The sequence below is a fragment of the Sarcophilus harrisii genome, chromosome 5, assembly GCF_902635505.1.
Source record: "Sarcophilus harrisii chromosome 5, mSarHar1.11, whole genome shotgun sequence".
Lineage (NCBI taxonomy): Eukaryota > Metazoa > Chordata > Mammalia > Dasyuromorphia > Dasyuridae > Sarcophilus > Sarcophilus harrisii.
In genome coordinates, this window is record NC_045430.1 from 267,542,410 (window position 1) to 267,557,711 (window position 15,302).

At 50.3% G+C, this 15,302-nt stretch overlaps 2 protein-coding genes across 5 annotated transcripts in view; one reads left to right on the top strand and one right to left on the bottom strand.

Annotated features, from left to right (window-relative positions):
• The window catches only part of STT3B (STT3 oligosaccharyltransferase complex catalytic subunit B), an 82,425-nt gene extending 76,498 nt beyond the window's left edge, over positions 1-5,927 (top strand). The window contains exons 14-16 of the mRNA XM_031940430.1: positions 764-877; positions 1,807-2,019; positions 4,327-5,927. Coding sequence (XP_031796290.1) covers positions 764-877; positions 1,807-2,019; positions 4,327-4,407 — 408 coding nt within the window. The 3' untranslated portion in view covers positions 4,408-5,927. The remainder of the gene's footprint in view (positions 1-763; positions 878-1,806; positions 2,020-4,326) is intronic.
• A 6,240-nt stretch (positions 5,928-12,167) lies between these two features.
• The window catches only part of OSBPL10 (oxysterol binding protein like 10), a 200,356-nt gene continuing 197,221 nt past the window's right edge, over positions 12,168-15,302 (bottom strand). For 3 of the 4 annotated variants that reach the window (XM_031940428.1, XM_031940429.1, XM_031940425.1), the window contains 3 exons: positions 15,027-15,209; positions 13,653-13,806; positions 12,168-12,286 (listed from right to left, as the gene is read on the bottom strand). In XM_031940428.1, coding sequence (XP_031796288.1) covers positions 12,242-12,286; positions 13,653-13,806; positions 15,027-15,209 — 382 coding nt within the window. In that variant the 3' untranslated portion in view covers positions 12,168-12,241. The remainder of the gene's footprint in view (positions 12,287-13,652; positions 13,807-15,026; positions 15,210-15,302) is intronic. The other variant, XM_031940426.1, reaches the window with a different exon arrangement.

A 15,302-nucleotide genomic window follows, 5' to 3' on the forward strand; every position in this document is an offset into this window, starting at 1 on the left:
TGGGCCAGAACGGGACAGTTGGCTGGGCTAGCACAGGCCAGGAAGGAGTTTGTCATGGGACAAGTGGACACGTGGAAAGGCAGCACCAAGGACCAGAATGGGCCAAGAATGGCCCAAGACTTGAGGTGGGATTTGGAGTAAAGGAAGCAACTCCAAGCTGTGGAGGTAGGGTGGATAAGTGGGGCAGATGAGCTGGAATCTCTGATGGGGGCAGCCCGGACAGGAAAGGAAAGGGAAAGTGGAGAGGTCCAGGAAACATTGGGGACAGAGGCCCGGAGCTGGGGAGGATACTGCTGTCGATGTGTGTCGATGACCTGGGCTTACCGTCATGGCTTTAAATGTGCATTCTAAAGTTCTCTCTGTTCAAGCAATACAGTTGTGACTTAAAGCCTATTTATCTCCTTCATCCCTTCTACATCCTAAGAAAACAGCCTTCCCAGCCATTCAGAAATTTGTGCTGTCTGCTCCCCGTGGGAAAACCTTTTCTTCCCAACGGGTACAGCTTCCTCCATGGGTCACCTTCTGCGCTGCCTTCTTCAGGGAGCTTTCCTGAATCCAGCCTTGGGCAGGCTGCTCTTTCTCAGATTAGTGCCTTACACACGCGTGTGTGAGCGTACACCCTGACTGTCTGTGGTTTCACACTTGTTTTCTTACTGGACTGGATTGAGTAACTGAAGAGATTGTTTTTAAAGGGACCTAAGGAAGTGGTCTCTGGATTTCTGGAGCTGTGCTGATGTAGAAATGTCTCTGTTCCTCCCTACAGGAAAGTGACTACTTCACCCCCCAGGGAGAGTTTCGGGTAGACAAGGCAGGCTCTCCAACCTTACTGAACTGCCTCATGTATAAAATGTCCTATTACAGATTTGGAGAAATGCAGGTGAGTGGGAACCTCCAGGTGGGGAAGAAGGGGGTTGCTGTGATAGTCCATTCTTAAGTCAAGCTTCTCGATGGAAAGAGTTGTTAAATGTCCATCCATCTTTTTCCTTTCACTGCAGAGCCCCAGCAAAGACTCCTATTTGGGGGAGCTTTGTTCTTGTGAGGCCGCAGGCGTTCCTACTGAGCACTAGAATGCTGCCAGATGGTGGGGCATTCCCTGGGCAGCCAGGACTTAGTCATGCCCAGCATCCAGGGGCCTCCTGTCAAGATTGGGCTGAGGGAGTGAGATCTTGGGCCTTGTCGGGATCCTGGATGGGGAAGTCAGACCTTCCTAGGATAGGCTCCCTTCTCCAAGTCAGCTTGGTTGAAGTGTTCCTGGAGAGGCGAGACTTTTCCCTAGCACTCCCGCCCTGATCTCACTGAGCTAGGGGTCTGTTTGGGACCGTCCAGACTTGTTAACCCTGACTGATGGCTAGTGTCAGAATAAAGGGTTCTGTCTCTCTTGCCTTGAAGCTTAATTTCATCTATCTTCAATGGGGTCACTAGAGTGAGGCAAGCACGCTCCTGAGCCTTGGACTTGGAAGCCAGGCGCTGGGCTAGACAACTGGAAAGCCTGGGGGCAGTGCCAGGGAGACTGGGCCGGAGGGCTGTCTCCTGCTGTTCTCTCAGACTGCGCAGAGGAGTCTGCACCCCCTTCCCCATCCCACCCCCTACCTCATCTGTTAAGGGGATGGTTCCTTCTGGGGGAAGGTGGGGGGAGGGGAGGAGGAGGCTGCTGTGCTGCTTTTCCCAGAGCAGAGCCACTCTTGGCAGAGGTGGAAGCTGCCCCACAGTCAGGCTTTTGGCTGCTCATCCAGTCCTGGGCCTCTCCCCCTCGGACCCTTGTTTTCTCCCCAGACTCACTTCCATGAATATTTTGCATCTTTGCAGCTGGATTTTCGGACGCCCCCAGGATTTGACCGGACACGCAACGCCGAGATCGGCAACAAGGACATTAAATTCAAACATTTGGAAGAAGCCTTTACGTCCGAGCACTGGCTTGTTAGGATATACAAAGTGAAGCAGCTGGAGAACAGGGAGACCCTCGACCACAAGCCTAGAGTCACCAACATTTTATCCAAACAGAAGTATTTGTCAAAGAAGGTGGGTTCCCAGGGAAATGATCCTAAAAAGGGGGGGATTGGCTCGCTCGTCACTGGTAAATGACTCATTTCTCCAAGCCAAATGTCTGTGTTTAACGTCCTGTCGGTAACCTCCATGTTCTGTGCACTGTGCGAGGGCCGGCGGCGGTCACCAGCAGGTGGCAGCCTCGTGCCGGGCACTGGGGCTCACTCCTAATTTTCCTGTGGGTATCTCTTGCAGAATTTGTCTTAAAGTGAAAATGCCAAACCGTTTAAATGGTGACATTTTGTATGAAAGAATTAAACGTCATATTCTTTTGGTGTTGGGCTTCTTCCTCCATTGTGAAATAAACTGAAATCTTCACTTGCTTGTGACGCACTCCACGTTGTGTGTTCGGCACGGCCTTCCTATCTTGTTCCTCGGGGAGACTGGGCTGGACGTTTTTCCAGAACCATGATTCCCGAAAAGCCTCATAATGACTGCGATATGAATGATGGATCACTGGGATTCCTTTTTACTAATTGGGGCAGTGGGCAAGCATGCTGGAATGCTGCAGGGGGAGGGGTCTGAGGCCCATCCCTTCATATTGTGACCCTCCCTCACCCTGCAGTTCCTTACATGCAAAGTGATTCCTGGGATCTGAAATGAGTCAGAAGAAAAGCTGCCACTGTTAGACAGGCAGTCTCTGTGCCATGTTGTTTTTAAATCATGTCTTCTCTCCCACTCCTTACCACCATTGTGGTAGGAAACAACTGCGTAGTACCTGTTGGGTGCTAGCTGCTGGGGACTCCAAGCCAGAAAGATTCCTTGGGCTCAGGGGCCATCCTGTGTGTCAGCCCCCAGGGGATCGGGGAAAGACTCCATCCCCGGGCTTCAGCAGCCATTTATTAAGCACCAAGAAGGTAAACCCTCCGAGAGCTGCCATGGCTGTGCGGAAGGGGGCAGTGGGGCCCATGACAGGGTTTGGGGGAAAACCGCTGATGGCTTCTCCTGGCAGGGGAAAAGTGACTTAGACTCAATGCCCAACCTGGAGCTCACTCAGCTGCCTTTTCCTAAGGCTTTGGAGGCTCATTCTGAGTTAGTGAAGATGACCTTTGTTTAATAAAAATGAGTCACTTTAAAGCCCCTTTAAAAAACAGGAAAATACCCCTTATGGGGCTTAGCATTATTGATGGACTGACATTTTAAAGGGCACCTCGCTCACTCCTCCTACCAGTTAAGGGCACAGGAAGTTGGGGAGGGGAGGGCTAAAGGTATTTTGAACTGATGACTTTCAGAATTTTGCTTTGGGAATGTTTCCAGCTTCTTCCCTGGCCAAGCTCCTGTCCCGCCCTCCAACTGAAGGGACAGGGAACCCCTGTTTGGTGGTATCACCATTCCCCAGTCAGAGGCGGCAAAGGCAGGTCCTTCGGGAGCCCTTCACCGATAAGCCTAAGTTTTGGGGGACTTTGAGATCACACTTTAAATTACTCATTGTGAGGCACCTAAAAAGCATTTTCCAGTGCTGAGGAAACAAAATCTAAACAATCTTCCCAGCAAAATGGCCCACCTGTTCCCTATTTCACTAAAGACTGAACACTTCTGTGGGACCTGTGAAATAACTTGCCCATCCCCTTCTGGTCATCCAGGACAGCCTTGCCAGGGGGAACAAAGTGCTTTTGTGTTCTTAAAATTAATTGCATCCTAGTGACAATTGGGGAAAGACATTCTGGGGGCTGAGAAACATTGGTTCCACAAAACCTTGAGGCAGCCTTGCTTGCAGGGCCTTCTGAGGAGGGGGCTAAAGGCTGGAGCCTCAGGGAGCTCAGGGATAGCTATGGAAAAACTCAGCCCTCTGCCCTGTCAGTCACCAAGATTTTCTAGCCACTGGGGGTAGAGCTTGGGGGCTCTTAGAACCCCAAGTGTAGGATCTGAGGCCTGCTGCATCCTGCCCTCTCACCACCTCCTCCCCAGATGGCGCATGTTGAGCCCTTTGTTAAGTAATTAATCTGGCCTCAAGGGTCCTGAAAGCTTCCAGTGACTGGTACTTACTCAAACACAGAGGGTCAGGACCAGCTGGAGGCTCCTTTGGATTCCTGGGCAACAGAACCAGAACCTAAGCTCCTGCAGGGGTCAGCCCAGAGGCCGCATGTGGTGCCTTTGTGCAAGGGGTCCCCTCGTTCAGGGTCGGGGGGGGGGGGGGGCCTTCCTGAGGGGTGACGATATCACCCACAAGGCTGCTTGGAGAGCTAAAGCAGTGCCATGGACATGGGTCTCGATGCAGCTTCTGGGGGGGTAGTCAGGTCACAGGAGCTGAACGCCCTAACTCTCCGTGTTCTTCCTTTTCAGACTACCAAGAGGAAGCGCGGCTACATTAAAAACAAACTACTTTTAAAGAAGGGGAAAAGACCCAGCAAGAAGACTGTTTAAAAGAGACTGTTCTGAGCGCTGGTTGCGGGCAGTTGTCCTTGAGATGACCAGTCTTTGCCTTTAGCTCCAGTCATGTTTCACAGCAACATGAGGGTACAGAACCATCACTGGTCCAGATTCATGTACAAAATTTTCAGGCAATGTCTGATTTAAAAATATTGGCTTATTGAGAACAGCTGTTTTAGATTTGTAATGTGAAACAAGACCGAGCACTGCTGTGAATGTCTAGCAGCAGATTTGATTTTTTATTGGTACATATTCTCTTTCCACGCCAAGAATTTGGACTTAACTGCACCAAAGAACCCTCGAATCTGGTCCCTGGCACATGCAAATTTGTCAGTTTTCTTTTTTAATTCTTTTACGAGACCTGCACTTCCTTTGAGATACCTGAACAGCAATATGTAAAATGCAAATTATAAAGTGTATTGAGCTTTTTAAACAATTAGAAAATGAGTTACAGATTGGGAGACAGCTATTAGAAACTGGAATACCCTGTCTTGAATATTTATTTCCACGTTTCTCGGTGTGAAGAATGTTTCATCAAATGTGTATTTCTATTTCTCCACGGGTTTGCTTTGTCCACCGAGAAGCTGCTGCCGCTCCCACCACGACGAGGCATCTTTATTTACACCGATGTCAAAGGTGTTGGCGGCAGCAGCTTTTCCATGGGTCTCACCGGGGTGGTTCCTGTGCATGCTAGTCATTCAAGGGCTAAATGTGTGTCTTTTGGCACTTGGAGAAACTGCACCAAGGGTGCTGTGCAAAATAAATAACCCTGGTGAGCTCTTTATGCAAGAAAAGAGGGGGGAGATGACTCAAAAAGTCGCTCGATTTGTGTGTGTGACACCCGGACCCCATGACTGGCCAAAGGAGAACGTCCTTCCCTTGGATGCGCCAGCATTTGGTGAAACACTCTGCCTTTAGCGCGGTGCTCCTTATTTCATTTACAAAATGGTGACAGGTCTGTCCAGCGACACGCGCTCACACTTGGCGGATATGGGATGCGCGCCCTTACCTGTTTCCGGCAGCTTGAGGAGGAAGACGTGGAATTCTCTGCAGCCCTTGCAGGAGAGTGCTTTGAGAAGAGGGAAAGTGCTTCCTACCATAAGCTGTCCCAGTTGGGGGGTTTTATACATATCTATATTAAAAAAAATTATAACTTACACCACTGCTTTTGGTGGAATATGAGGAATAGTATGTACCTTTTATGAAGAAAAATGTAATTTACAACCTTCAGTGAGGATATTACTGCTGATTTTCCTTCCCAAAGTGTAGAATGTTTGGTTTTTTGGGTTTTTTTGGTTTTGTTTTCAATTTATAAAACTCATTTTTGACCCTGATGATGGTTCTTTTACAGACCAACAATGGCTGTAACATTTTCACAAAATAAAAACAAATAGATCTGGATTTCTGACACCTTGTTTTGTCATTTGGAGATTTGGTTTTAGTTGGTTACTTCGAAGCTCAATGCAGACACATTGTGATGAGGGGAAATAAAGTTAATTCGAGTTTTGTGTTAAGTGTCTTTGTGTTCTTCTGTACCTCCTTTCATTTAACCTTGAAAGAAGCTAAAGGAACATTCACTGTGAGAGGAAAAGTCAACCTTCATGGGTTTTTTCAGCTTGCCAGTGCTGCCCTTTAATCCCAATATGGCACCTGTGGTTGGCGGCCCCCCTCCTCCTCCCTGTGGCCTAGGCTCAGGGCTTCTGCCAATTGCCTGGGTTGTGCTCACACAATAATAATAAGCTAATAACGAAGGAGGAGGAGGAGTTTGGAGATGTGGTTGCCATGATGCCATACCTAGGTCAATTCAGGACCTTGTGTCCTAATCTGGGCTGCCCTTGGATATGAGAAGCTCCTTCTGCTGGTGCTGACCCAGCCCCTCTTCCCAGGGCTCCTGGAGCCCAAGCAGGGCGTGTGGGACGCTGCTATGTTAGTGTATGTGGACTGAAGAGTGTTCTAAAAGCTCTGAGAAGTGTGTAAAAGGCCCAGGGTGACACATTCTGGTTCTGTGCTTAGCATCCGGCTGTGGCTGCCTGCAAACCAGGCCACAGCTTGAGTGGGCTCCCTGGGACAGTTTGTGGAGCGTGCACATGGAGGAGGTCCTGTTCAGGAGCCATGATTAGGCTGGTGGGAGCCTGAAACCCAAAGGCAGCTCTGCTGGACTGATAGATTCCCCCAGGAACCAGAGAGGGTGATCTCAAGGTGGGCATGTGATCACCGTCCTGCTGGCAAGAAAGGCAGCATTGGGCCACAAAGCTTGAGACTCTCAGCTGGCACTGTTGTGGGCAACTCTAAGCCGAAGTCCCGGCCAGAGCCTACAACTCTCCTGTTTCCGGGATTAGCAGGTTCTCTGTGAGACTCCTACCATGTGCAACACTAAGGGAGGGATGCTGGCTGAGCTTCCAGGGACAGGCTCCAGGTGTTTAGCTCATGCTCTAAAGCTGAGGTAGATCTCCCACCTGGTCCTCCACCCCCTCTCTAAACTGCTTTGTCATGCAATGGGATCTGCGTCTAGGTTGCCACCAGTGAGGGGAACAGTGCACATCAACCTGGAGCATCACCACCAGAATCCCAAGAGGGAGCAAACTGAGAACCCTCACCCCCAGGGAGAGATGTCCCCTCCAGCCACAGCCCTCAGCTTCAGGCTCCTCTGGGACTCCCCAGTGGAAAGGAGAGAAACCCCTGAAACAAAACTAGTGGAAAGGAGAGAAACCCCTGAAAAACTGAAACCAATGGAAAAGAGAGAAACCCCTGAAATCATCAAAATCTGTGGAAAAGAGAGAAACGCCTGAAATAATTGAAACCAGTGGAAAAGAGAGAAACCCCTGAAATAATTGAAACCAGTGGAAAGGAGAGAAACCCCTGAAAACAAAACCAGTGGAAAAGAGAAAAACCCTTGAAATAACAAGCCAGTGGAAAGGAAACCCCTAAAATCAAAACCAGTGGAAAGGAGAGAAACCGCTGAAATAACTGAAACCAATGGAAAAGAAATCCCTGAAATAATCGAAACCAGTGGAAAGGAGAGAAACCCCCTAAAATCAAAACCAGTGGAGAGAAACCCCTGAAATAACTGAAACCAATGGAAAAGAGAGAAATCCCTGAAATAATCAAAACCAGTAGGAGAGAAATCCTGAAAATAATCGAAACCAGTGGAAAGGAAACCCTGAAATAAAACCAGTGGGAAGAAACCCCTAAAATCAAAGTCAGTGAAAAGGAGAGAAACCCTGAAATAATTGAAAACAGTGGAAAGGAGAGAAACCCCTGAAATAATCAAAGCCAGTGGAAAGAAACCTCTAAAATCAAAATCAGTGGAAAGGAAACCCCTAAAATTGAAACTAGTGGAAAGGAGTGCATTAGAAATCGACTAGAAATAAGAGCTCGGGTCTTTGGGAATGCCCACCACAGTGCCAGTTCTGAAATGCTCCCAGTGAGCACAGGCTGTGCCATCAGCCTGGCTGGAGGCAGAAGGGCCTTTTATTCAGTGGAGAAAGGGACCGCCAGAGGTTGCTCAGAGTGCCGATGTTTGCCTTGCCTCCTATTTCTGGGAAGTGGAGGGGAGCTCAAGAGAGACACTCATGGTCTCATGCTAGCCCTCATGCTAGAAGAGCCGGACCCAACTTACTAGGCCCTGGGCCGTGACTAAATCCCTGCTCCCTGCCCTTCAGTGAGAGAGTGGGCTCACAGATGATCAGAGAGATCTGAGCTGCCACCTTCATGCCGAGAAAGTGGGAACAGGGTCTCACAGCACAAGAAGCTTCTGACACATCAGAGAAAGGTGTGGAGGAGGTGGCCCGAGTGGACTCCGGGATGGCTTTGTAGTGTGAACCCCTAACCTGCTGGTGTTCTGTGAACACATGCCCAGAGGGTAAGTGTCCCCCCCACCCCGAGCTGATGTGCTTTGGGGGCGACAAGAACAGAAAGGACTGACGGTGAGGGAGGCACAGGCACGTCCTAGGGGAAGCTGGAAGGATATGTGGCTGCCAACAGGCCAAGAAAGGAGAGAACATCCTGCAGAATGGTGGCCGGCCGTGCAAGGACCGCTGCAGGTGCAGGAAGTCTGGCCAGTTAGCTTGGGACCAGGGAGGATCCCAGAGGTGAGAGTGGTGGAAGTTGTTCAGGCAGGTGAGGAGTGATGGAGTCGGTTGTGCAAGTTACTGCACAGGTCCGGCCCAAAGTTCTCCAGGCCCCAACTAGGCAAGAACTAGGAGTGGGGACCCAGGCACTATCAGAGGAGGTACTGCTCCCTTGGACCTGAGGAGTCACCAGCCGGTAGGACCAACCAAGGTCCAAGCAACTCTTCTGTGGCCAAAAAGCGCCTTCAGATCAGCAAGGACGAAGCATTGACCAATCTCAGCCAAGCTCTCAATCTCCATAGAGCTCCAGGCATTGTGGGGAAAATGATGGGACCAGGCATCAGTGGGGAGGGTCTCCCCCAGGGGAGCATCAGAGGCAAGACTAGAACCCCAGTCCAGCCATAACCTCCCAGATCCATGGGCACTGCTAGTGGCTGTCAGCCCTGGGCCCGCTTTAAGGTCTTATTACCAGTCCCCCTTGTGCTTCACTTCTAACTCCTCCACACATCAAGCCAGAGCTCACTGGGGAGGGAGCCCACCGATGTCCACACTGTCCCAGCTCCTGGTGGTGATGGAGCCTGGGGTCCTCCCGCAGCGTCTCCAGTGCTCTCTCCTGGGAATCCCTTGCTCCTGAGTGCAAACAGCAGGCTTGGCCCAAGGCCCCAGCCCTCTGAGGAGAGCCTCGAGCCTCCTCCAGCCCTTTCCGCCTCCAAAGGCTCCAAAGGAGCCCACCCCTCATCTGTGTTCCTGGTAGGGAAGCGCCTCGAGGCTGAAACCAAGGTGGGCCATATTTGGAACTGGACACTTCTTCCTGTTACAAAGTCGCCACCCAGAGGGGAATCCCTGTCGATCCAGGAGGATGCATTGCTCTTGGTCCCAGGAAGCCATCTGAGTGAAAAGCCAGCCGGCCCGGTCTCTCTGACCCATCAAATAACCACAACAGCTCACTTTCACCAAGGGCATCTTCCATTGCCATCTGAGCTTCAAAAATCCCTGCATGGGATGGATGATTGTCCCATTTTACAGATGAGGAAGCTGAGGGGCAGGTCACCTAGCAAATAAGCTCCTAAGGCAGCATCTGAACCCAGGCCCAGGCCTCTCCACAGGAACATTCAGTTCACTTTGAAGATAAAGGAGTCTTCTCTGAAAGATCCTATCATCTTCAGGGGCCCAGGGCAGGTATTGAGATAAGGGAATAAAACAAACAAAAGAAAATGCCAGAAAAAGGTGCAAGGGAGGAGGGAGAGGGTCTTCTAGGAGCGGGAAGGGAAATTAGTGCACAAATCGGCATCAGAGTGGGTCCCATTCCCAGTTTGAAGAATGGAAGCTCCTTGAAGGCAGGGACACTCTCCTTCCTGTGTCCAGGTACCTGTGTGAACAACTAGTGCTCATTTAATTGGGATAAGCCAGTCACTTGGAGAGGGCTAACAGTTGGGGTGTGATGGGTAAACATTTAACAACCAGCTTCTCCCACAAAAGTCCACCCAGCACACTTTGGGGTTTAACCTGCAGTAACATTTTCTCCATCCCTTTTTTAAGTCTAAACAGTTGATAAAACAATAAATCCAGTGTTAACAGATGCCTCGGGTTCTGGAAGTGTAAATACTCACCTTGGAAATCTAACAATCAGCTCTGGGGACCCCGTAGGAGCTGGCCTTATAAATTTATCGGGACAAACTGATCAAAAAGTACATTGTTTTCAGAACCCATTTTTGTTTACGAGGAGCCTGCAGCTTCCTGGTGTTCCATCAAGCATTTAAGGAAGAAAACCTTATAAAGACATAAATAAAGGCCCTGGAAAAGATACCAATGTGAAAGTGCCATTGTGAGGTGGGGGGAGGGGAAAAGGTGAGAGGAAAATAAGCATTTATTAAGCGCCTACTATGTGTCAGGCACTATACCAAGCCTTTTACAATTATCTCACTTGAAACCCACAACAACCCCCTTTGAGATAGTTATGAGCCCCATTTTACAGCTGAGCCAACTGAGCCAGACAACCTGCCCACAGTTACCCAGCTACTAAGTATCTGAAGCAAAATTTGAACTCATGCTTTCCTAATTCCGGACCCCAGGTGTGCTTGGTATGAAAGGGATAAATCTCCATCTGAAGATGTAAAAATAGACACACTGAGTACAGTGCAGTGTCAGCCCACATGACTCCCTCTGGTTTGTCCAAAGAACTAAAAATAAAATAAACATTTAAACAGGAATAAATCTCTCAATCAAAATATATTTTTCCAAAATCTACAAATTGGCATTAGGGGAGAAAATGAAAAGTTCCCAAAAGTTTGTCCTGTGGGGAATATCAGAGAAGTCCCATTGAAAAAAATAATAATAATTAAGCCAGAAATGGGAATTGGTCCTATGATCCCTGCGTTTTTGCTTTAAAGTTTCTGTCGTCATGTATTTAAAATGGCCTTGAGGGAGGAAAAGACTGAAATACAATGAAAGCTGAATAATGTTAGTGTTTCCAGGTTGTGTTTATTTGTAATCACAGTGGTTTTCTTGCCAGTTCAGTTTAAAGTAGAAATATGCATTTTAAAAAACACCCACAAGGACCCTTCTTTCATTCTTCTCCCTCACCCCTCCTCAAAAAAACCCAAAATCCTTTAAAAAAAAAAAAAAAATCCTGGCCACTGGTGTGTTTTTAAAACCACAAAAGTAGTTATTTCCAAATAATTTTGAGTTCCACTGTGAAAATAGTAGCATCTGAGAAAGGTTAGATTCAGTTTCTCTTTGCCATGAGAAAAATGACAAAAAAAATAAACCAGGCAGATGGAAAACCAATCCTCGAATGGGCAGTATAGAATGCGGCAGTCATCAGCCAAGAGAAGGGGCTCAAGGCCCCACCTTGACCTTCATCCTGGAAGGCCGAGGTCCAGCACCTTTCCCCTTTTCTTCATTGCTGCACTAGCAATTTTTTTTTTTTTTTTTTTACTCAAGGGCCCTTTTATCCACTGAGCTAACAGTTAGTTGACCATGCATGAATCAGTTTTTGGAAGCCTATCCCAGGAACTTAATGACAGAACTTGCAAGGGCCAGGGGCCGGAGCTGCTTACTTGGTAGGACATACAGCAGGAAGTGAGCAGTGTGGAAGGATGGGAGAAACCACAGATCCCATAGGCTTGCCCAACTATCACCCACACCCAAAACCATCCCCCCCCCCCAAAAGGATGAGCTGTTCTATGGACCAAATGGATGTGATGTGGTCAGATGGAAAGAGTCAATTCGTCATCCTTTGGACATGGAGTTGACGGCCAGTAAGAAATCCTTATTTTAAGTGCATTTTAAACTTTAGGCAAAGTGAAAAAATAGAAAACGTTGACCATCATTCATAAAAAACTCATAATTGTCAAAGCTAATTCTTGGTAGTACATACATGTCACATTTACATGTGTTGTAATAATATTCAGTCTATACCTGTATACGGTATATATGTGAATGTAACCACAAACAGAGCTCTCTTGCTCATCCACACACACACAATCAGTCTCTCAGTGTGTCTCTCTCTCAGCTACATATGCATGCATATATCCCAAACAGCTCCCAAGGATCCAAATGCGTAGTAGTTCAGAGGGGCACTACTCATACATACAACTCTTCTCTCAAAAAAAAAAGATCAAAAACAAAAAAAACTTTCCCCCCTTTGAATATGCCAACAGGACTTTGCCAAAACCACCTGACCCTCATATATGGCACCATTTTAATGCCTATAAAAAGACAGGTCTATTTGGGGAGAACACTGCATTTTCTCCTCATCACTGGCCTTTCAACAGAGGGTCTCTATACATCCAGCCTTCACCCTAGAAGAGAACGAGGGAGACGTTACACAGATGTTGCCGAAAAGAGCTTAACAGAGGTAGGGACGAGTCAGAAAACAAGCAAAATGGAACAGTCCCAGTGACTACCTGGGAGCTAATGTCACAGATCAATAGCAGAGCAGGGAGGGGGGACTTCGATGGCCAATCCAGAACCAGACAAGTGGTTGGTTAACTCCTATCAGAGATTCCAAGCATAAGATCCTTAGGAGACACCGAGTCCACCCCCATTTTACAGATCAGGAAACTGAGGCTCAATGAACTGACTTTTCCAAGGTCAGTTAAATTGCAGATTCAGTCCGTTGCAGATTCAGAATTCAAACTCAGATCCCTTCACTCCAAATGCAGCCCTATTAGCATGGCACTATCATTAGCAGCAAAAGTAAATACCCAATGGGGTTTTATAGTAAAATGTCAATAAAATGATTATGTTCATTTCAAGAATAGGAGAGAGAGATCAGTCTCTTCCATTAGAGCATAATGGAACTTTAAGACAGGGACTATTTTGTGTTTTTCTCTGTACCCCTAGAGGCTGGTATATAGTAGGAGCTTTGTAAATGTATCTTCAGGAGGCTTCTGCATTCTACTTTATCTCTTTCTAGCTTTTTTAGTTGCATGCCCAGTTCACCCATCTCCTCTTTCTCTACTTTATTCTTGTAGTTATTCAGAGACATAAAACTTCCCCTAATCACCGCTCTGGCTGCATCCCACAAGTTTTGGTATGTTGTCTCATTATTGTGATTCTCTGGGATGAAATTATTATTTCTGTGATTTGTTATTTGACCCACACATTCTTTAGAATGAAATTATCTACTTTCCAATTAGATTTTGGTCTCTCACCTTTCCCTGGCCCTTTAGAGAACATGATTTTTATTGCAGTGTGGTCCCAAAAGGAAGCATCTATTATTTCTGCATTTGATTGTGATAGCTAATTGACTGCAATCAGTAAACAAGCATTAAGTGCCTGCTGTATGTCACACCCTGAAGAGACGGAAGTGAAAACGAGGGCGCTCTGCCGGCCCCCCTCAGGGGACTTACTTGCCAGACACGTTGGGTGGCGGCCAGACAGCAGCAGCAGGGACGGGTGGTGCCTCTGGATGGACAATGTGAGGACCCAACATGACCTTGCCCCCCCTCCAGGGGTCCCTCCTTCCTGACTGCAGGGCCCACAGCTGCGCACCGCCCTTCCCTCGGTGGCGGGGCCGGGGGGCCTTCCAGCCTCGGCTTCCGCCTCTGTGACTTGACCCGTGGGCGCGGGGACCCTGACGAGGCCTGGCCTCTCTACAGCTCTGGGCTGGCCCGGGGAGGCGGCGGGGACGGCGGCTGAGGGGCGGCGCTCCAGCCCTCTCACCTGCTTGTTAAAATACCTGGGCCGCCACTCGGCTTTGCGGCTCGCCCGCTCCTGCTCCTCCTTGCGCTGCTTGTCCTCCAGGTTCCGCTTGAACTCCGTGGCCGAGTTCATGTCCCCCACTTTGATGGAGTTGGTGACTTCCCGCCAGAGGTTCCTGGAGGGCACAGGGCGGTCAGGCAAGGATCGCGCCCGCTCCCGGCCCCAGGCCGCCTTCACAGCCGCGTTAGGAAACCTGTGCCCGCGGCCTCCCCGGAAACGGCTGGGACACTTTGTTTCTGCCTCGGTGCCCGAGAAGGCCGAAGCCTCTGAGGGCGGGACTACTGGGTCTTTTAATCTCGGCCCGGAGATCCGGGGGAAGGACGGGGCCAAACCAGCCACAGCCCTCCCGGCGGCGGCTCTGCGCGTCCCAGCGGCCCGGAAAGCCCCGGAGGGCGCGGGATACGCTCCTCTCTGCCTCCGGGCCCCCGAGAGGCTCCCCCCCACCCCCCACCCCCCGCGCTCTGACTGGCGACCGGCGCACGGCAGGGGGCTGGTAGGGACGACGGCATGCTCCCGAGGCCCTTCGAGGCAGAACCGGGCCTTAATGGCCGGGTCGGGAGGGGCAGCGCGCCTCTGCAAGGCCCGCAGCCCCGCCCGTTTCCCAGCGACCGTGAGCAGCTCCCCGGCCTTAAAGCGGGAAGGGGCTTCCCCTAAGGAAAGCGGGCTGAGAGGGGGCGGGGCCAGCAGAGTCCTGGGCAGGATTCGCAGCCAGCGCCCACACACTGCGGTCACTGCCATTATTACTCTGGGTTCGCAGGGTCTCGGCTTGCTCAGCGGGAAAGGCCTCCGGGGGGCGCTCCTTCCCAGTGAGCCTGGACCCAGTGGCCTCCGGGGGGCGCTCCTTCCCAGTGAGCCTGGACCCAGTGGCCTCCGGGGGGCGCTCCTTCCCAGTGAGCCTGGACCCAGTGGCCTCCGGGGGGCGCTCCTTCCCAGTGAGCCTGGGCCGAGTTCCCACCCGCCCCTGCTGTATCGCAGCCCCTGAGGCAGCTCATTCCGACCCCTCTCAGCCTTTGCGTCCTCATCTCTAAAATGGGCACAATACTAACGGCAGCTCATTAAGGAAACCATTGCGGAACTGCGTTGAGGGCCGAAGGAACTCATTAAGCACTTCGGAAACCCGTAATTATTAATTACTCCACAACACCGCGTCATTGTCATCGTACAATAAACAGTGAGGAACAAAGGCAACGCCGAGGCTTTCCTCCGGGCTCCCGAGGCTTTGGGAGGTGGCCCGGCCGTCCCACACGTCACCGCGCATGCGCCCGGCCCCGCCCCCAGCGGTAGTGGTCTCCCCGCGCGTGCGCACACATACGGGCACGTGGCCCCTTCCCCCACCTGGACTCCATGGGCTCCTGCTTCTCAATGGGCCGGACCTTCTTGGGGTAGACGGGCAGAGCGGCCGTGTTGATGAGCTTGGTCTCCCCGTTGCTGTAGGTGAACTCCAGGACGCCGTTCCATTCGCCCTGGGCCTTGCACACCACCGTGTTGCTCGGCTTGTGCTTCACTTCCGCTGTGACTCTGAATGCAAACGGACGCCACAGTCAACGCCCCTCCCCCTCCACGAGGCCAGAGACCCCCGACTTGGGGAGGGCGGATCCGTGCTCCGGATTC